The sequence below is a fragment of the Pistacia vera genome, unplaced genomic scaffold (assembly GCF_008641045.1).
Source record: "Pistacia vera cultivar Batoury unplaced genomic scaffold, PisVer_v2 Contig465, whole genome shotgun sequence".
Taxonomy (NCBI): domain Eukaryota; kingdom Viridiplantae; phylum Streptophyta; class Magnoliopsida; order Sapindales; family Anacardiaceae; genus Pistacia; species Pistacia vera.
The window spans coordinates 455,037-476,352 of record NW_022196296.1 but is presented as its reverse complement, the minus strand read 5'-3'; the positions used below and the strand labels follow the sequence as shown (position 1 = coordinate 476,352).

The 21,316-nt window shown below is 35.4% G+C and overlaps 2 protein-coding genes across 2 annotated transcripts; both read left to right on the top strand.

The window, feature by feature from the left end:
- Positions 1–976: 976 nt before the first annotated feature.
- Positions 977–9,772, top strand: LOC116145720 (3beta-hydroxysteroid-dehydrogenase/decarboxylase-like). The gene is made up of 13 exons (XM_031431168.1): positions 977–1,138; positions 1,241–1,480; positions 1,962–2,051; positions 2,146–2,279; positions 2,561–2,731; positions 4,398–4,523; positions 4,696–4,775; positions 5,244–5,442; positions 6,000–6,105; positions 6,945–7,119; positions 7,493–7,649; positions 9,188–9,254; positions 9,581–9,772. The coding sequence occupies exons 2-13, from the start codon at positions 1,246–1,248 to the stop codon at positions 9,724–9,726; spliced, it is 1,686 nt and encodes a 561-aa protein (XP_031287028.1). The 5' UTR covers positions 977–1,138; positions 1,241–1,245; the 3' UTR covers positions 9,727–9,772.
- Positions 9,773–13,855: 4,083 nt separating this feature from the next.
- Positions 13,856–15,463, top strand: LOC116145711 (probable nucleoredoxin 1). The gene is made up of 3 exons (XM_031431159.1): positions 13,856–14,147; positions 14,231–14,713; positions 14,807–15,463. Exons 1-3 carry the CDS (start codon positions 13,857–13,859, stop codon positions 15,461–15,463), a joined length of 1,431 nt encoding a protein of 476 aa, XP_031287019.1. The 5' UTR covers position 13,856.
- The last annotated feature ends 5,853 nt before the right edge of the window (positions 15,464–21,316 follow it).

Sequence of the window (21,316 nt, the reverse complement as noted above, 5' to 3'; positions counted from 1 at the left end):
CCAATATTTCAAAATATATTATAGAAATTTCAGAGAGTTTAGAGTAATTGTTCCTAATAAATACAACCATCTTTAATTTCCAAGAATTAAATTAGATTCATATGCCAACAACCAAATCAAATCCAAATAACAACTAATAAGACTAAAACGAAAAAGAATATTTTCAAATTCAAAAATCCATGGATTCTCCTAATGGTAAAGGCTTGGTGCTAAGGGGTTTTCTGATGAATTCTCTTAGTGGTAAAGGCTTGGTGCTAAGGGGTTTTCTCCCTTGTGCTCCCAGGTTCGAGTTCAAATCACAAGAACGGTTGGTAATATTGTTGGTCACAGACCGCGGGGCTTGACCTGTTTTTTAGAAGCCTTGTCAGGTCGGAGGACTAACCGAGGTACGCGTAAGCTGGCTCGGATAACCCCAATAACAATATATATATATATAATATATATTCAAATTCAATATCACCATTATGGGTTGCTATATCAAATCAAATCAACTTTTTTTTTTTTTTTTTTTGGTTTCTTTTTTGACAGTTAAATGCACCTCATGGGACTCTAAAATTATCGATCAGATAAAAGCTCCAGTGGCCATTCCTATTAACATGTGAGAGATTCGAACTAAGAACCTTTTCAGTAATACATCAAAAAGTTTATATTAAATCACTCGATCACCTAAGATTGATTAACATTCATGTATTGATACACATTTCCCTTGTGAAATGATGGTTAATAACTTGCACATTTTTGAGATAGGTGTCCCATACTCAAAAATATATTTGAATCCATTTGATTTTTGATTTTAAGTTGGTCAAAGATTCATTGTCTGCTCTGCTCTAATAATCCCAACAATAATACAACAGTTTGTGTATATAATATTGAACAATCGAGTCATTAGCTTATTTTAGTCTCAATAATCTAAAACATAATAATAAGAATAAAGAAACGAATCAGACGACATCAGATATTAGTTAAACTGGAAACGACAACGCTTCGGCTGAAGAAATACTAGCCAGTACAAACGTGCACCGTGTTAAAAAAAACACTATCACTGGTCCAGTGTTGAGAAACAGAGAATCCTCTTGACTCTTTTTCTCTTTCATTTCCGTCTATTACCTGCCAGATCCTGAGATTCAAGATCCAATCGGTAAGCAAATGTGGTTACTTGAAGTTTTTTTTTTTTTTTTTTTGCTTATATTGTTTGATGAAGAATAGTTTGTTGAATATGATTCGGTTCGGCACGGTGTAGCCGTGATGTCGGGGGTGGAGGAGAGATGGTGCGTGGTGACGGGCGGAAGGGGATTCGCCGCGCGCCATTTGGTGGAAATGCTTATCAAATACGATATGTTTTCGGTGAGAATTGCTGATTTGGGCGCCACCATTGATCTTGAACCACACGAGGAGCAGGGAATCCTTGGCCAGGCTTTGAGTTCTGGCCGTGCTCAGTATTTCTCCGTTGATCTTCGACACAAGTCTCAAGTACTTCAAGGTCTTTTTTCTTTACTTCTTTTTTATTTATCAAATTGTGTAAATAATAACATAAGATTCTACTATGATATTGAGCCAATGAACTACATGACAAATCACGCATCGCTAATTTACAATTCATATTGCCAAAGTGCCACAATTACTGTAACCGGAATTAATAGTTTCAGTAATTCACAATATCATACAGGATACTGATATAAGTAATGGAACATGAGAAGTAAATAATATCATGTTAATGTTATAACTGGTCTAGTAATGTTAAGGGACAGTACTATGGTACTGTTTTCATTTTACATGGTTGTGATTATGACAGTGCCAATGTTGTTGCAAATATGACGCGTGTTTCTAATAACTGTTTGATCCAGTCAGGTTACCAGGACTTGCATCTTGTATCTTAGATTTTCCCTTATAGAGAAGGAATTTTTTTGATGCATATGTCTGAAATTTTTTAAAAGGGTTATTGAGTTTGTTTATTTCTCCAGCATGTAAAGGAGCTGAGGTCGTGTTCCACATGGCTGCACCCAATTCATCCATCAATAGTTATCAGCTTCATCATTCAGTTAATATTGGAGGTAAGAAATTGTTTGCCATTAGCTATAGGATTTGAACTTTCAGTTCTTGCCTAATGTTTGTGATTTTTTTCTTAATATAAACTCTGATTTGCAGGAACGGCTAATGTTATTGAAGCTTGTATTGAGGGCAAAGTAAAGAGACTCATTTATACTAGCTCCGCTAGTGTGGTTTTTGATGGGATTCATGGAATTATTAATGGGAATGAGTTATTACCATATGCTTCTAAGGTATGCATTTCACCCTCATATTACCTTATCTTGAACACTAGCAATGCTAATACTACCTTATTTAGAACATGTTGAGTTATTGCTTAACCTAAAAATTTAAACTGACAGGTGAAAGTCCTATGTACTATTTTAAGCTCAATCACACCCTGTACCATTTAGTCAACTTGGATGTGCTACCCATGCTAAGTTACATTCTGATGTGTTCCCGTAAATTAGTTTGTTTGTGTTCCTCACTGCAACTGACATGAGCCTTGCTTAATATTTATCTCCAATTGTTTCAGCACATTGATTCATATTCAGCTACAAAAGCTGAAGGAGAGAGGTTGATCATTAAGGCAAATGGTGCTAATGGGCTTCTAACTTGTTGCTTACGCCCCAGCAGCATTTTTGGTCCTGGTGATAGGTTGCTGGTTCCCTCTTTGGTTGATGCTGCAAGGGCAGGAAAGTCTAAGGTACCATTTTTGCTGTCTCTGTTAATTTTAATTTCTTCTTTATTTTAGACATGAGTTCTCTGTTTTTGGGAGCTGTTTTCTAAATTTGTGCTCCATGCCACTAGTGATCCTTTTTCTTTCCCTTTCAATCTCCATGAGATGTCTATAGACTCATTTGATATGATTTTTAATTAAATTATTCTAATAAATAATTAACTTGTAGTATCTACTTCCCCATTTGTAAGATATATGCTACTCATATGACTATGGTTTTTGTAAAATGCACACTATTTTGTTGCTGTTTATTATGTTAACTGCTCTTGTGTTAAATTCCTAAATCCTTCTATTGATGGCACCAAAGCCCATCTCATATAACTCTTTATTACTATTTTGCACTAAATATTTTCATACTTTTGTCACGTGCTTGAGTCTACATTTTGTCCTGATTGCAGTTTTTAATAAACTCTGGCTCCTTGATGAAACCCATTCTGCCTTTATCTAGAAATAATGTAATATCAGTACATTGGAGATTTGGTAATCTTATTTTAAGTAATTTCCAAATATTTTAGATTCAGTATTTTGTGCAACTCAACAAAGTTCTGGTTGGCTACTTTAATCTGGTTTCACCAGTCAGTGTGTTACATTATAAACTATTATCTCTATTTCATGCAGTCTCAGCATAGTTACTTCTTGGATTGCATTTTGACCTGTTTATGTCATTCAAAATAATACCTGATGCTTTTCTGATATATATATTCAACACCTATTCTCATTTTTATCAATTGTATCTAACCTTTCTTGGTGTTTTATGTAATTTATTTTTCTTTTATTTTTGTTTCTATGTTTGTTTTTGTTGATTCATGTTATTGTGACTTCATTGTTACAGGTTATCACACAATCTCCAAATCAGTTTTTCCTAGAAAAAGAAAACAGCTTCTCTATTTTTATACTATCTATCCTATTTTGATGCTAAGAAACTAAATGGTTTTAGCATTTCTAGAAATAGGAAAGAGTTTTTTGAAATTCACACAATTAATATTCGATACTTTGGTGGACTCTAATAGGGTATTTGAATAAAAAAAAATGAAAATTGGGAAATAGGGGACCAAATTTATCGTGGCTACTCAAGAATTTCACCGTTTGAATTGAGAGTTCATTCTTATTGTAATGTTCATCTGATCTTATCAATTGGTATATTTTTTTTCTTGAACTCGAATAAATTATGTTTTTTTTTTAAGGATAGTATTAAAGATCTCATCCTTTTGGCTATGGAAGTTGATAATTCTATAATTAGCTTGGAGGCTAATCTCTCTACGGCTTGTTTGGAAAGTATATCATTGACACGACATTCATGATTGTGTGGTCAAGCCAAGACTTCTAGCTGTTAGTTATATTGCATTGCTGATCCTAATGACTATCATCATAATTCATCTCTGTGATTTCTTTTGATCAATTTTCATCTAAAATGTGTAGTTTGAGAGGCTTAGAATTCTGTGGAAAATAGTTCATCAAAACTCTTGACTGGTTAGGAAATGATTGAAATAATAGTGGTCATATAACAACCATCTCTGTTTCTTGGTTGGAGCTATCTATGTTTGCTCATGAGTCTACATATTACTTATTCGTAGAGATTTCCTTCAATGGAATCTAACATTTTCTTCTTTCCTTTCTGTCTCCAAATGGTCAGTTCATAATTGGTGATGGCAATAATGTTTATGATTTCACTTATGTTGAAAATGTGGCACATGCTCATATATGTGCTGAACGAGCTCTAGCTGCAGAATTGACGGTTGCTGAGAAAGCTGCAGGGCAGGTTCTGTTACAATCCCCCTGAACTTCTTTTGATCTCTGATTTATTGTTTAATATAAAAATGGGACAAAGGTGAATGATTCAGTTTTCATGACCTCTAATTTATCTGTTGATAGAATAAACTGAGAGCACAGCATAACACTCCTTAACTTACTGTTTGGTGATGATATTGCAGACATATTTTATAACCAATATGGAGCCAATCAAGTTTTGGGAATTTGTCTCACAAATTCTTGAAGGTCTTGGCTATAAGAGGTACTTTTTTCTTTCCTCATCTAGTTTAAAGAAATGCAACCAGCGGTTTGTTGTGTTGATCTCTTTCTTTGTTTATATTTTGAGTGGACCCTCTTGGTTCTTTGTTTCGCAACAAATGGTCAATGTTTTATGTTGCATATCGGAAACTTGGCATTCAGCATAGCAGTTTTTTTTTTCTTAAAACTTTCCAGTTGCCATCGGGCTTCTATGGTTTTGGAAATTGTTAAACATTCTGGATTTTGTTTTATATTTTTCAAGAGGAAATGATTTATTGTTCACTTGCTGGCACTTGTGAACTGCTAATTAGGCCTTGAAAATTAGACGCTTATAGCCTTCTCCAATAATTGCATTTTCTGTTTTTTATGCATTCTGTATTCACTAGTTCCCAAAAGAAAATTGAGGAACTAAATATGGTCATGGAAACATATACGCCCATTATTTCTTTGTCTTAATTGATGTAGTTTACAGGCCAAGTATAAGGATTCCTGCCTTGGTTATGATGCCGATTGCACACTTGGTAGAGTGTACATATAAGCTACTGGGCCCGTATGGAATGAAGGTTCCGCAGTTGACACCTTCAAGAATTAGACTTCTCTCTTGCAGCAGATCTTTTGACTGTTCAAAAGCAAAAGATCGACTTGGCTACACACCTCTTGTCTCACTTCAGGTCTGTGTTGTTCCATGAAACAAGCAAAAAATTCAATCTTTTTTACTTATTATGGAAATTTGATGTTGTTTTTATGATACTTAATCATTGTTGAAACTGTAAAATATCAATTTTGGACAATTTTTTGGTGGGAGATGCTTCATTTCTCTGTATAATTTGCACCATATTCCGTTAAACTCACTGGTTAAGGAGCTATAACTCATGAGTTTGGGTTTAAACTAAACTTCAAGGGTAGCCTCATCTACGACACTTTTAATTGCACTGGTCTCTTAGTATTTTAGCCCATTCTTAAGATATATATATTCTATAGCCGTTTTAAAACTATTTAATTGTTTGTATGAAGATTACTCTGTAATTTGCTTAGTCTGATGGTTAGTTCTTTTTTATATAATAATAAGCATAAATGTCCTAAATTAGCCTTCATTGACTAATAAGCTCTACCAACATACATTTTGTGGTCAAACAGATCCAAATTTCCATAGGGTATAGCATTTTATGTAAAGCCTAGTCAGTGGACAGACAGTTTGCTTATGACAACATATGTAATTACTCTGCAGGAGGGTCTGAGAAAGACAATCGAATCATATTCAGACTTGAGAGCTGAAAATCAATCAAAGAGAGAAGGCCCATCCAAAGCTTCTATATTTCTCGGTAGTGGAAGGGGTATAAGCATTTTTTTCCTTCCATCCAACTACTTTTACGATGTCTGGTTGTGACTATGATTCCAAATACTATGGACGCATCCTCTTAGTATTTAATTCAATACAGAAACTTACAACAATTCATAATCCAGTCGGCTTTTGTTGGATTATTTTGATTACATTTACAGTAATTATTTTTTGAGTTTTGGGCAAACTTTGTATAGTTTGCTAGTTTTCGCACAGGGAAGAGAACATTAGTCACTGTCTCGTATAGATTTGTTCCCCTTGTCAGTTTTTTGTTATCTTTGTGGATCTCTAGTCCACACATGTACCTACCTCAATCTCTTCTTTAATACATAGTTTTATCGTTTCTTTTCAAAAAAAAAAAATAGTATAGTTAATTTGTTGATTGTAGTGGAAAACTGTTATACCATCGGTAGAAGAACCCTGAATGTGTAATCAAACTGAGGGACACAAGCTTTTAGAGTAGTTAGGGAATGTTGCTATGGACGATGGTAATTTCTATTATAATGACACATTATTTTAAATGACATACTAGCATACACAATATAGTTTTTACTCTTAAGCAGTGACACATCAAGTCATTTTGCTTGTGTGTTAACCATGTAATCACCTAATATATGTGTTGGAAACCTCTCTTGTGTCTTTTTTAATTTTAAGTGCACTTTGTTTGGATAGGGTCTATCTTATAGGGAGCATAATAGCATCTTTGTGATATGATTATTGATTGAACATTCTAAGAAGTGCACAAGTTCACAAGGAGAAGAGAGACAAGGGGGATGGGAAGAAATTATGTATATATGTTGATTGACAAAGTCTCTTTGCATTGATGCCTTGCAGTTGCTGACACACTACTCTGGAAAGATAAAAAGCAGACTCTCTCTGCAGTGTTAATTTTGGTGGCAATTTACTACAACTTCATTTTGTCTGGTCCGACCATCATTTCTACTCTTTCACAGCTTCTCTTGTTGACAGTAGTCTTCTTGTTCATCCATGGAATTTTGCCAGAGAAAATGTATGTATGCCAACTCTCTTCTTTAAATGCTAATACAACAAAATGCCTGTTTTGTACACTATCATTAATTAGGATCATGATTGGCCAAATTTTCTTTATCTGGTTTGTGAATAAAAAACTATTATGTTAGTTCTTTCTGAGTCATACGACCATCTACGAAATCAATTTAACTTGGTTGTAAATATGAACTTTCTGTTGTTCATCCTGTCGAATTGATATTCAGCATCATCAAATATGTAATAGAGTGTGGGCTGTGTTTGATAACTACCTGATAGTAACACTGTATTTACATATTATAATATAGGTCATGATAGAGTTCCTAGTGCAGGGAAGTTTGACTAATGTCGAAAAATGGAATTTTCTGCTTGTGCAGATTGGGATATACAATTGAGAAAATTCCTACATCACATTTCCAATTGTCTGAAGAGAAATCGCACCGAGTCGCTCTGTCTGTGATCTCATTGTGGAATACTGCTATTGATGTTTTAAAATCTCTTTCCATGGGTAATGACTGGATGCTGTTCCTCAAGGTATATACAATGCCCAGTAGCCTTTTTTTTTTAATTTTTTTTTAAAACATGGTTGTATTTTCTTATACCTAGCTACGTTTTAAAAATGTGGTACAATGGACTTTTATCTTCAAGAAGGCATTATTTAACTTCTCTTAAATATAGAAAAAAATCAGACATAACCTAGGACGTCAGGAATGTTTTTAGTACATGGTATTGAAGGAAGACTTTTCCCTCTCTCTCTCTCTCTCTCTCTCTCTCTCTCTTCCTTGAATTTCCTAAAACAAACTGGTAGTGTTGACATAGATATTATTATGAACGTAAAAGTCAATACCTGATAATTACTCTTTGAAAAAATATAGAGTTTTTGCAATTTCAGTCTTGCACTAGCTCTTGTAAAGTAATGCATCTGATCATCTCATAACTCTACCTATCTGTTCACACATTGGGAAGGATTAAAATTTCGAATTATGTTCAAACAATTAATGAAAGCATTAATTCAGTTTTCAGATCAGTAAGTTCCAGTATTACCTTAGCTGACAGACAGGATGGTTCAATATATTTATAATGTGCACAGATATGAGCATCCCACTGATCTGTTGCAACTTCATAAGGTCTATAGTGGTGGAACATAGCATTAGGTGAAGTTATCCTTTTTCCAAAAACTGAGTTACGCTAGAGAAAATGTAAATGGATCCCACCTTCTGATCCTGACTTGACATTGGGAGTAAAATTTTCTTGTACAATAACTGGAATTTGGTAATTTTCCCGTTGGCAAGAAAGTGTGCTTCCAACTTGGTTCATCTTTTGTAATTGAAGGCTATAATGTTGAAGAGAGTTGAGGGGAGTGGGGTCATTCACCAGGCCTTTGGTGATTAACTTTCAATATTATCCAAATTCTGTTTTATTAGAAGTTTTTTATTTGGTCGCTTGTGTAACTCCACCAATAGATAAAACCTAAAAACCTCATCAGGAATTTTGTCTTTTATTGCATTGGTCGTGAACAAGCTTAGCTGACTCTTAGCATATCTCTCTCCATGTTCAGTTGACCTGGTTTTTCCTAGTACAATCATCTCTCGAAGAGATTTAGGTGAATGTTGAACAAACAGAGATGAATCTAACCAAATCTTTTCTGACACATTATGAGAATCTAACTGGTTGGGCCTACTTTTTTGTTTTTGTAAATTTGAGTTTATTTTCATGAGGTTGAGTGTACATTCAGCCCCCAAAAAATAGGTGTTAATAGTTTAGTAAAGATGAGGCACTGCACACGATTCACAAATAATATTCCAGAACATGAGTAAGATTGTTATTGTTCTTCCTTGTAAACACACTGTTATATTGGTTGACCAGCAGTCTTCTTCTGCTGATATGCAGATGCATAAATAGCCTTTGTTTTTCTAGTTATCATTAATACTTCCATATATATATGAAATCTCATTGTGCTTACGAACTACGTGATGAGACATTGAATGGTCATTTAAAAATTGTTTTGTTAATTGCTATGGTGGGTGAAAGATTGTTTGCTAACGATTCATCTTGTTCTGGCAATTAAACAGGTTATTCTCTCTCTATTGATACTAAGCTTTCTTGGGGCTATGCCTTTTCAGAGCTTGTATGCTATAGGTCCTCTCTCTCACTTTCTCATGCTCATACTCATTCTCATACATGGATGTGCACATGATTGTTAACCATAAGAATGTCTAGGGTCATAAATGAATTTTTCTGGTTGGTCTCTAGAGAACCAGAATAATTAGTGCTGATGCTCCCGCATAAAACTTAATACTGTTTCGGTTACCCTATTATATCCATCTATTACTTGAAATCCAATTTTTTAGAGTTTAGGGTTTAGGATTCCTTGCCCGCTTTTACCATCACTTTCTTAAAATATTTGTACAGTGACTAATTTCCTTCCAAAGCAGAAGATTTATCATCTCCATTGATATTTGCAGGACTTCCTTTGGCCTTTGTGATTTTCTATGTGTATGAGAAAAAGGAGCAAGAAATCGATTCCATGGTTCTGGATGTTGTCTCCTTCATGGGCAAATTGAAATCTGATGTTGCCAGAAAATTGCGTACTTCCAAGAAGAATGACTAATAGCTGATGACCCTAATTTCCTTCCAAATGAAACGGTGATTGCATCTTCATTCATTCCTCCATTTGCAGCCCTTCAAACTGATATGCTGTCGCGGCTCTTTCATAATATTTCTTGTACTCAGTTTTGTACCGTCATTCTTCTAGAGCACAACGGGCAAAGAAAGCTATTTAAGTTCATTTTCTTTTTTAGCTGAATGCTTATACACCAGGTTTAGATTCTCCCTTTTGGTGTACTATCTTATTTGGTCTTTGAGCTATGTGGTTTCATTCTTTGGGCTGTATGTATCATTTCTCCGTAGGGTGCGTTTGATTCAGAGAATGTTGTATTATTGGGAATGTTATATTAATGGACAGATAAATTACCTTAAAGATTACTGAGAATATTTAGGGAAATGTGTTTGGTTAGGTTGAAGTAAATTGTTAGGTATGTTATATTAATCTGTTTGGTTGGGAGGTAAATAGGTTGATATGTTATATAAATTACTAAATTATCCTCTTTTTAAAATATTAATATAATATTTTTTTTTTCGGAATCATTTCTCGTAAACGGTTATATTTGAAATTTTGTTAAAACACTATAGTCATATAAAACTTTAATTTGTGACAAAATCACCCTCATCCACCCCAAGCCATTATCGATAGCCAGTACACCATCGTCGGTAGTTGTTGAAATGGGGCACCACCGGTCGGATTTGGTCGGTTGTGTGCCGGTAAGGTCGTTTTCGGTCATGAATCTGTGATCTATGGCTGGAAACAGTCAGATCTGGCCATGAAAAGGCCAGATCTTTGGTTGTAATCTAGCTGTTTTTGGCTAGATCAAAGGTTGGAAACATCCATATCGTTGTGGATTTGGTCGGAAACGACCAGATCTATTCTAGCAATTTCCAACCAAATATAAAACGACTATCGGCGACGGTCGACGGTGGTGGTTGATGGTAGTCTTAGGTAGTTGGGGGTATTTTGTTTACTTTTAAACTTTTTTATGGCTAGAGTGTTTTAGCTAAATTTTTAAATGTAAGGGGTTTGAGTAATTGTTATTTGGTAGACATTTGAGGGCAATTGTGTTTGAAATAATATTCAATTAAAGGCAAAATATGTATAAAATCATATTACCTCGGTAATCTTTTAATAACATCCTCTGACAAGGTAATCTGATTACCTCTTATATTATCAATAGTAAATACTATTTGTAACAAAAGATTACTGTAATATTTTATTACTTATAAAACAAACAAGGGAATCGTAAAAATTAAACGAAGATTAGTGAAGCCTATTTTACCCTGAACCAAACGAAAAATTTTAGAATAGTGGAAATTGTATGATTGGAGCTTGCTTCAAGGAGAAATGTATTGAATTTTCATTAACTTGTTAACTATGTAATATTTTACATCACTATCACACTATCCTGTCTTCAACACGACCATGTTACATCGATGGCAACATCTTCGTTGTTATATAATTGGGCTATGATTATGTTATGCCTAAAAAGTCATGCTTATGTCAGCTTAATAAATGTTTTTTTGTACTAGCTGCCAAGCCCATATTTCCTCAAAGATATTCATACCAACCATATCTCATTTCAAGAGATGAATGGACGAGAGCCTTCTATGTGTCAAGGCAACTTGCAAAACACTCATTACATTGAGTGCAAATGTGTATAAATTGGCACTTCTCTTCCGGAAGAGGGGGGCTGGGCATATGAGAGCTAACCATAGTTTGAGCTCAATTCTTTTTGTCTGTAAATACTGTATTTCTTCATCTTTTTATGCCTTATGGGCAATATCATAGAAATAGTCAGAGATCAATAAAATAACAGTGGATGTAGGAGTCGCTTTAAGCATCCGAACCATTATAAAAACCTCTCGTGTCAGCCTATTATTTATGTTTTCTGCAACATATATAATCTTAGCTCCGTATTCAAATCTCATGGATCCATCACGTGTAATTTCTAAGACCCTCTTAACACTTTGCACGTGCGAGTCGTTGGCGTTCAAAATCAAGCGTCAATAGTTTGGTGGCCCATGCAGGTCCGATTCTCAAACCTGCGTCCAAGTTCCTTGATGGCGTGCTCAGATCTCAAACTTGCGTCAGAATTCTCCAATCACGTGGCTAGATTGCGGATCGCACACGTTAGAATTCTCCAATCGCGTGGCCAAATCGCACGCATCAGAGTTCTCCAATCGCGTGGCCAGACCGCAGATCGCACGTGTTAGAATTCTCCAATCGCATGGCCAGATCGCAGATCGCACGCGTCAGAGTTCTCCAATCGCGTGGCCAGATCGCAGATCACATGCACAGGTGCTGAGATCGCTGATCTCTTGTGCTCTCAGGTCGAGCTTTATATGACATTTTCAGGTCGAGCTTATTATGACCTTTTCAGGTCGAACTCATTATGACCTCTTAGGTCGAGCTCGTTATGACCTTTGAGGTCGAGCTCGTTATGCTTTGAGGTCGAGCTCATTTTGCTCGAGTTGAGCTCGTTTTGCTCAGATTGAGCTCGTTTTGCTCTCGAGTTGAGCTCGTTTTGCTCGAGTTGAGCTCGTTTTGCTCGAGTTGAGCTCGTTTTGCTCTCAAGTTGAGTTCGTTTTGCTCTCAAGTTGAGTTCGTTTTGCTCTCAAGTTGAGCTTGTTTTGCTCAAGTTGAGCTCGTTTTGCTCTCAAATTGAGCTCGTTTTGATTTCAGGTCGAGCTCCTAACAGATTTCAGGTCAAACTCCTAGCAGATTTCAGGTCGAGCTCCTAACAGATTTCAAGTCGAGCTCCTAACAGATCGCAATCAGCTCCTAGCTCTTAGCACTCGATCGCGCCAAGAATAGTTCGAGCTCTTCAGTTCGAGACTGCAACCATTCAGATCAAAGACCTTAGTTTCTGAAGCGCGATTATGCACTCCAAAAACTGGGGGGCTTCTGTTATGCCTAAAAAGTCACGCTTATGTCAACCTAATAAATGTCTTTTTGTACTAGCTGCCAAGCCCATATCTCCTCAAAGATATTCATACCAACCATATCTCATTTCAAGAGATGAATGGACGAGAGCCTTCTATGTGTCAAGGCAACTTACAAAACACTCATTACATTGAGTGCAAAGGTGTATAAATTGACACTTCTCTTCCCGAAGAGGGGGGCTGGGCATATGAGAGCTAACCATAGTTTGAGCTCAATTCTTTCTGTATGTAAACACTGTATTTCTTCATCTTTGTATGCCTTACGAGCAATATCATAGAAATAGTCAGAGATCACTAAAATAACAATGGATGTAGGAGTCGCTTTAAGCATCCGAACCACTATAAAAACCTCTCGTGTCAGCCTATTATTTATGTTTTCTGCAACATATATAATCTCAGCTCCGTATTCAAATCTCATGGATCCATCATATGTAATTTCTAAGACTCTTTTAGCACTTTAAACATGCGAGTTGTTGGCGTCCAAAATCAAGTGTCAACAGATTAATTATCTTCTTGGCTTTTTTATTTCGAAACAGGCCCTCTCTGATGCTTTTGTATTTATTTGAAATTGTGACTACCTAGTTGCTTGTTTTAATTTATGTTAACACAGGTAAATAAAATATGATATAAGTCGATTAAACCAAGGGCCAAAGTTTTGTTTTGCTGCCCCTCTAAACTAGTGGTTGATGATTATCTCAATGCAGCTGTCCCGTCAACCTAATAACATCCATTTATTTCGATTAGAGTTTAATAAAAATTGCTCACAGCCTTAAGACAAGTCAATCAAGCTGAAAGAATTACAACAATGGCACAAATTTCTAACAGATTGATATCGTTGCTTGGCACCAATAACACTGATCATATTTTCTTGCAAAGTAATGGCAATAAGGTTTCATAATTTCCCATCTCAACCATTTACAACATCTGTGTTCTTAATATCTGTCAAATTCAATATTGTTTTACTACTTTCAACATTTATATTTGGCTAAGTGTTTGCAGGCAACAATTGATAAATTGGAGGACAAAATTATTGGTCTCTACTTTGCATCTTCGTCTTGTCCAAGAAGCCAAAGATTCACACCACTACTTGCTCAAACCTACAATGAAATCATCTCAAAAGACAAGTTTGAAATCATACTTGTCTCTTTAGACAATGATGAAGAATCTTTTCATGGGTATTTCTTTACTATGCCATGGCTCGCTATTCCACATTCCAATGAAACAGCTCGCCATGGCTTGAAGAGTTTGTATTCTGTTCAAGAAACTCCCCATCTCATAATCTTGAATAAGGAGGGTGATTTAGTGAGCAGTATTGGGCACTTTCTTGTTGCTGAGTTTGGCTCATTGGCGTATCCTTTTACAAAACATAGAATCGAGGAACTGAAAGATGAAGAAGAGGCTCAAAAGAAGAACCAAACTTTAAGAACTATATTGGCAACACCTTCTCGAGATTTTGTAATTTCAAATGAGGGGAAAGAGGTAATATATTTGAATATAAGTATTACTTGTATCATTGCGTTATATCCATTGCTTTGATTTGATTGTTCAATTTTCAAACTTAGGTGGCAATCTCTGAGCTTGAAGGCAAGATGGTGGGCTTGTACATGTATCTTGGTTCTCATAGATCATGCAAGAATTTCACCCCAACGCTAATAGATTTCTATAAGAGCTTGAAGGAGAAAGGAGAGAGTTTCGAGATCGTATTCGTTTCACTGGATGATGGTGATAAGGAATCTTATGAAAAGGAATTCATGAAGATGCCATGGCTGGCCATTCCATTTGGTGACAATGCTCTCAAGAAACTACCCAAGTACTTAGAGCTGAGGTCGTTGCCAACATTGTTGATTCTGGGGCCGGATGGAAAAACTCTTAACCTCAATGTCCGCGATTACGTTGCAGAATTTGGAGTTCAGGCGTACCCCTTTTCGCCCCAGAAGTTATCACAGCTAGATGAGTTGAATAAGGCACGAAGCGAGTCGCAAACCTTGCAGTCGCTTCTGGTTTCTGACGAACTGGATTTTGTATTAGACAAAAGCGGCATGAAGGTAACACTTTATTGAGGAATATGATTATTAGGTTTGTTTCGATTAGTTTGGAAAACAAAATTAAGCAAGTTCAGTTGTTCTGAAATATTGCAGGTTCCAGTATCTGAACTTGTAGGCAAAACTGTACTTCTCTACTTCTCTCGACTGCACTGTCCTCCATGCCGAGCATTCACGCCTAAACTAGCCAAGACATACCATGAAATCAAATCCAAGCACCCTGACTTCGAAGTTGTTTTTGTGTCACTTGACTTCAACGAGGAATCCTTCAAAGAGTATTATTCTGAAATGCCCTGGTTGGCTCTCCCTTACGATGACAAGAGGGAAACTTTGCTTAAACTGACGTTTAAGTACCGCAGCCTCCTCCCTCACCTCGCAGCTATTGGACCAAATGGTAAGACACTCACCGACGAAGCGAGAGAACTTGTGGTGTTCTTCGGATCAGATGCATATCCTTTCACCGAGGAGAGAAAGAAGGAAATGGATAGAAAGCTTGAGAAGATGGCAAAGGGGTGGCCGGAGAAGGTGAGAAGCAAGAAGCATGAACATCATGAAGTTGTTCTTTCTCAGCGTGGCATTTGCAAATGTGGTGGGTGTAATGAATTAGCAGTTGGGTGGGTTTTTGGCTGTGATGAGTGTGACTTCTATCTTCATCCTGAATGTGCAATGGAGCAAGAAAATGGTGATGGGATCGGAAGTTGTGATGGTGATGAAGTTTGGAAATGTAGGGGAGAAGTTTGCTACAAAGCATGAATTCTCCATTCTATATGAAGCATTTACCATGGTCATAAGCTGCAATAAAATGTCTACTAAGTTTGGTATATTAATACAGAATATGATGATCATGACATGTTTTTATATTATGTATAAATAAAATTTAAAATTTATGGATTGTAATTCTTTTTTTTTTGTTGACCGGGGATGCGTATCTCAATTAATCCCTCGAGATCATGAAGTTAATGACTGGATAAGCCTTTAGTGGCCACCCTTATTAGCAACTGAGATGAATTGAACTCAAAACCTCTTAATACTATCTATAAGAGTCTTAGTTAACCACTCGACTACCCAGTGGTGGTTAATTGTAATTCATTTTGTCATATATTTTTTTTAGGTTAAAGTCTTTTTTTTTTTAATCATTGTAGTTTTAACCAATTGATTTTGACTTCAAAATTGTTACCTAGAAATTGATAGAAACTATAAATTCAGAATTAAATATAAAAATATATATGGAAAACAAAAAATTAGAAGAAAAGAAGAAGATTTTCTTAAGGATTCATTTTAAATTTGTTTGAATCTAGAAACAAGTCATTTTTCTTGTTTTTACTTGTAAGCAATGCATCTCTCTTGCAATTATTGTGGATGATTGTTGTTTGTAATGGACTACATAGGCTGCTGTCATGACACTGGCCCGGATAAATTGGGCTGCTGTCAAGATAGTGGCTTGGACAGCTTGGACCGTTCTCATTGTAGCCTGGGCCTGGGCCGAGACAGTTTGTAATGGACCGTTCTCATGACAGACTTTTATTGGATGATAGAAATTAAAGTACAATCAAATTTTAAATTAAACGTAGGGGAACCCAGAGAAATCCTATAAATACGCAGCCGTAATGCTACGTGACTGATAAATTTTGTGACACACAGAAAACCTCCACACAGGATGGCTTCTGCTTCAGAGGACTCCGTCGCCAAGCAAGGTAATGACTTCAGTTTACTAAATTAGATTTTTGTGTTTCGTATTTTTAATTTTTTTTTTCTATAATTTTGCTTTGTAGTTTAAGTTTGATATTAATTTCATCTGTTTGCCCTATATTGATTTGTAGTGCATTAGTGGCTTTACTCAGTATTCCTTTTAATTATTTAGGAAGGGATCTGTTGTTGGTTACTCAGTAGTGCTTTAAATTGAGAAAACATTATATTTACTCTCCCCATGTATATTTTTTTTATCATCAATCTCGTAAAAGTTTTCCGATATTTATATGCCCATATGTAAAGAAAGCAAAAGCAAAAATATAGATAAAGAAGCGTATATAATGCCCATTTTTTTTTTCAAAACATTGCTAAAATTCTCAAAATATATAGCAATTTTTTTTCATGATCGAAGGTGTCTGGGTCAGACTACGCACATTTCAATTAATCCATCGGGATCTTGAAACTACCGAAGCTCCAGTGATCACCCTTATTAGCAATCATGGGAACTCGAACTAAGGAGACAATATTAAATCCTCATCTTGCTCTTTTACCCTCATGAGAAAGGGAACTTGGGAGACCATGTTATATTCTCCTCTTGAGAGACCATGTTAGATCATAATCTTGTTTTTTTACCATTAAGGGGATTCGAACTTAAGAGACTATGTTAGATCTTCTTTTGCTCTTATACCATTAGGCCACCCAGTAGTAGTTAATATATAGCAATTATTAGTGCATCAAGAACCCCTCATGTATTCCTTTATGTGTTTTATTATTCCAAGGATTTTGGATTTAATTCTTATTAATGATAAAAAATAAAAAATGTATGCATTAGATGGAGATCTTTTACCTTAATGTGTTTTGTTTTTCCATGCCATAACAGCTAGGACAAACTTTGGGTTCAACGTATTTTCGACCATGGGAGAGCTGAAAGATCTAGAGTATGAGAGCTGGACAAACTGGAAACATGATGTTGAATTTATCCTCGCCTTGATGGACTTGGATCTTGCTCTTCTTGAACCCAAACCCACCAAGCCAACTCACACTAGCTCGCCAGAAGAGAAAGCTAAATATGAAAAATGGGAGAGAAGCAATCGCATAAGTCTCATGCTAATGAGAAGCAAGATGGCGAATCACGTACGCAGCTTTGTGCCTCAAAGCGATGAAGCCAAACAATATTTTGCAGGCATAGAAAAATTGGTTCTACAATTTGAGAAGCACTCGTCTCAATTACTGTATGGAAAGTTTTGGAAGGTGAAATATGATATTGGAGAAGGGAATAATGTAGCTGAACACATATTCGAAATGTGCAGTGTTGCCGATAGACTAAGAGTTTGTGGTCAGGAGATCTCTGATGAATTACTTATGGAGTTTGTATTATTGTCTCTTCCTTCACAGTTTGATCATGTCAGGATATCTGCAGCAGCGGATGGGTGGAAACTAAATGATGTTATTGCGGAGTGTTCACGATGGGAGAAATATCTTAGACAACAGAACAAGTTTCAAATGAATGTCTGAGAGGAGTGAAGGTTCTGAACTATTCAAATTAACATGATTGATGATCTTTATATGAATATATACATGACAACTTATATATTAAATTTATTTAGTATTTGTTATACAATGAATGTACCTATATTTTGTCCTCTTGGTCGTATTTTGGGTGACTCTGGTATATATTTCCAAAGTTCACCACCGGAAATTAGGCCTGCACTGTAACCCCGCAATATAATTTCTCTTTTAGTTTGTTGTGTAAGTGCATGTATGAGATGTGAATGTTGCCTTGTGGAGAATGCGTATGAATGATGAAATACATCATTATGTCTAAAGAAAAATGTTTCCCTTGAAAATGACTGATGTACATGGTTGGTAAAATACAACATTATGTCTCAAGAAGAAGAAGAAGAAGAAGAAGATTTCTTTTGAGAATGACAATTGTATAGGTATGTTTCCTGGTTGGATATCCTAAGGTTTGTCGGTTGAATCGTTGGAAGTTTTGTGGCTTCGTTGGAAACTATGAGATTTCTCTAACTTTTCTTTAAAGTATAAAGGTTATAAAGAAATCATAAAGAAGACTGATAAGAAAATAACATATGTTTATGATCACTTTATTGAGTGCTATTCTTGTCATACTCCCAAATTTGTTGATTCAGATGATTTGATTATTAGTAATTATAATCATAGATTGATTTTATGTTGATTGAAGACATAAAGATTACCTTGGTTCATTATTGATAATCATATTGATTGGATTATTAGACGAAATGTTGTCTTTGGAGTACGTTATTTTCTCAAAATAGTTGTCACTTTAAAGTTAAAAATTTTGTTTACCGGGAAGCCAAAATTGTTTTCTTTTCCTAAATTAAAATAAAATAATTAATGTTGTCCTAGTGGGAGAATGTTATAAATTTTCATGCTTGTAGGCTAACATTAATTATAATTTTGTTTTAATTAAAATCGGGTAAATGTGTAATCCAAATAAGATATCCAGATGCGTTTTATGTGATCGTTCTAAGATTGTCCAATACACTTCATTAGAATAATATGGGTAAACGACTAGTATGGGTTTGAGCTTTTAATGGGCTTCAAGGTTTATTGAGCTTTAATGAAAAGGCCCAATTAACTAATATTAAAATTGATGTAAGTTCCATTTCAAATGCATTAGACAACTTAACCTATTGTAAGTCGTCCTTCAATTCAATACGCATTATAGGAAAGGAAAACTTATAACTCTCTGTGACTCTTATCAAGGGTCGAAGACTCGACAATCATGATACAAACAGGTTTGTCTATAATCTTTAACAAATAATTCAGTATTTTATAAACTATACGCGATTTTGGGATTCTGAAATTTATTGAATGATGATTGTACATTATTAAATTGTGATTTCAATTTCGGAGATTTTCTTACTAAGGAGAGGACACATGAGGAAAGATTGCAATGATTCGTGATCAATACAAATTATTTGTAATGGCAGGACCAAGAATGCAAGTAAACGTCAAATGTTATCATCAGTATTGATTATGAACTGTATGTTTTGTTTTCTGGTTGATTTTAATGGCCAGAGTCGCCACTTCCTTGCTAATCGGTACTTCACTGGATGGATTTTACCTTCTGTTCTCTTTATTAATGGTCATAGAAATTCAAATAGATGCTATTAGCTGATTACATAAACATTGTTCAGTTATCACACTGAAGTTTATATGAACTGATAGTCAACTTAATTTTTAGAGAAAATAGTAATTTGCGATATTCCCTGGGTAAAAGGGGGCTGGTTGCCAGTGGTTATGAGAAGAGTGATGATTCTGATCATAGTCAACAAGAAGAGAAGAAGGGAATATTGAACGTTACTTTGTGTGGGACAATTGAGAAAAGATTGCAACAAGTTTCATTAGAAAACAAAGGTAGTGTGAATAAGTATGTTTGCATTAGATAAATGCCTGAATAAATGTGCATCAGAAAGTAAGTAATGCAATAATAGAGTTTACCTCATTTATTTTGTTTGTTTAATGCTTTGCTTCAGGGATTATGAAGTGATCTTAAACTGGAAAGAAAGGTGAGAATCTTCATGTACATAGGGTTGTTGCTTTTTAGCTTCATCTTTACCTTTTGTTTGTTTTGAACTTCCTTTTTCCATTTCCAATGAGAAAAAAAAAAAGGAACTTAAATTAATACTGCAAATTTTCATGAAAAGATGAAGTTGTTTCTGTTTGACCTCATTATATATGTCTACCAATACCATGATCTAAGTCTCTTTCTGCGTAAAGCTAATGCTTCAGCCTTCAGCTAAACAGAGAATGGGCTTGAGCCCATCATCTTAAAGTGCATGAATACAAGTAAGTGTAACAGAAAGCTTAAAATCCGTGAGTTTAAATGAGAAAATTAGATCATCACATTTATTGTTTAAATTACAAAGTTGACATTAACTGGTGTGTACACGAGTATCATGAATAATCCTCAACATGGCAAGAAAATTACAAATGTCAATTTATGTAGTATTCCCAAAGGTAAAAGGACCATCTAAACATGTGCAAAATTTCAGTAGCGCCATCAATCATCACATGGTTTATGCAGAATGAGGTGACTGTTTTCAGGGACCGAAAGCCTCTCTTTATCGTTTGCAACGCCAGCTTCTGTAACGGAGCCAAAGCCACTCCTTCGTCCTTACAAGGACAAAATATGATAAACAAACACGCCCTCTAATATTCTCCTCATCCAAGAGACTCAAATATAAAATTAGGATAAAAGAACAAGTCCGCTTCAGAGTGTATCTTAGAAAAGGACAGCTTCATTGACCTACTACTACTCTCCACTTTGTTTATAATTCTATGGCTACAAGAAACTTGAGATCATGATGTGATTGTGTTTGACTCATCCAACTACAACTACAACCTTCCTGCACAAGTTTTGGTACGTGTTTGGTGATGCTTAAACATAAACCTATTGCTTTCAACTTAAGACATGGTTCACTAGTGGCTAAAATACCACTTTCGTAAATATTTTATAGTATCTCACTAACATCACCATATTATTATTGGCTTAGCTTAAATATTTTACAGTTTTCCTCTCACCTCTCCATAATCACAAGGAACATATAACAAGAGTTAGTGTTAGCTGAACTACAAAATATGATCCTTTTCCTTCAATTTCACACTAAGTCATTATAATTTGTCAAGGCAATAGTGTAGATTGAATGTGGGTAACGGACCCACCAATAGCAAAAGAATCAGATTATTGGAGTGTCATCATTTGCTCAACGACTAACTTTGGTTAGGTTTTTACACTTATAACCCAATTCTACAAACTTTTTCTCAGAGTCCCAATATAGCAGCTCGCAATTATTCAGTTCATAAATGGGTCCCGACTGCCCTATTTTGAGCTGACATGTTAGGTTTTTTGAAAAAAAGTTTGTAAGATTA

Excerpts from the sequence above, each read along its gene's own strand:
- LOC116145720 (XM_031431168.1), top strand. The coding sequence starts at position 1,246 with ATGTCGGGGGTGGAGGAGAGATGGTGCGTGGTGACGGGCGGAAGGGGA. Across the intron at positions 2,052-2,145 it reads TCATTCAGTTAATATTGGAG|GAACGGCTAATGTTATTGAA; the intron begins GTAAGAAATTGT and ends TCTGATTTGCAG. Across the intron at positions 7,120-7,492 it reads GGAATTTTGCCAGAGAAAAT|ATTGGGATATACAATTGAGA; the intron begins GTATGTATGCCA and ends CTGCTTGTGCAG.
- LOC116145711 (XM_031431159.1), top strand. The coding sequence starts at position 13,857 with ATGCCATGGCTCGCTATTCCACATTCCAATGAAACAGCTCGCCATGGC. Across the intron at positions 14,148-14,230 it reads TTTCAAATGAGGGGAAAGAG|GTGGCAATCTCTGAGCTTGA; the intron begins GTAATATATTTG and ends TTTCAAACTTAG. Across the intron at positions 14,714-14,806 it reads TAGACAAAAGCGGCATGAAG|GTTCCAGTATCTGAACTTGT; the intron begins GTAACACTTTAT and ends GAAATATTGCAG.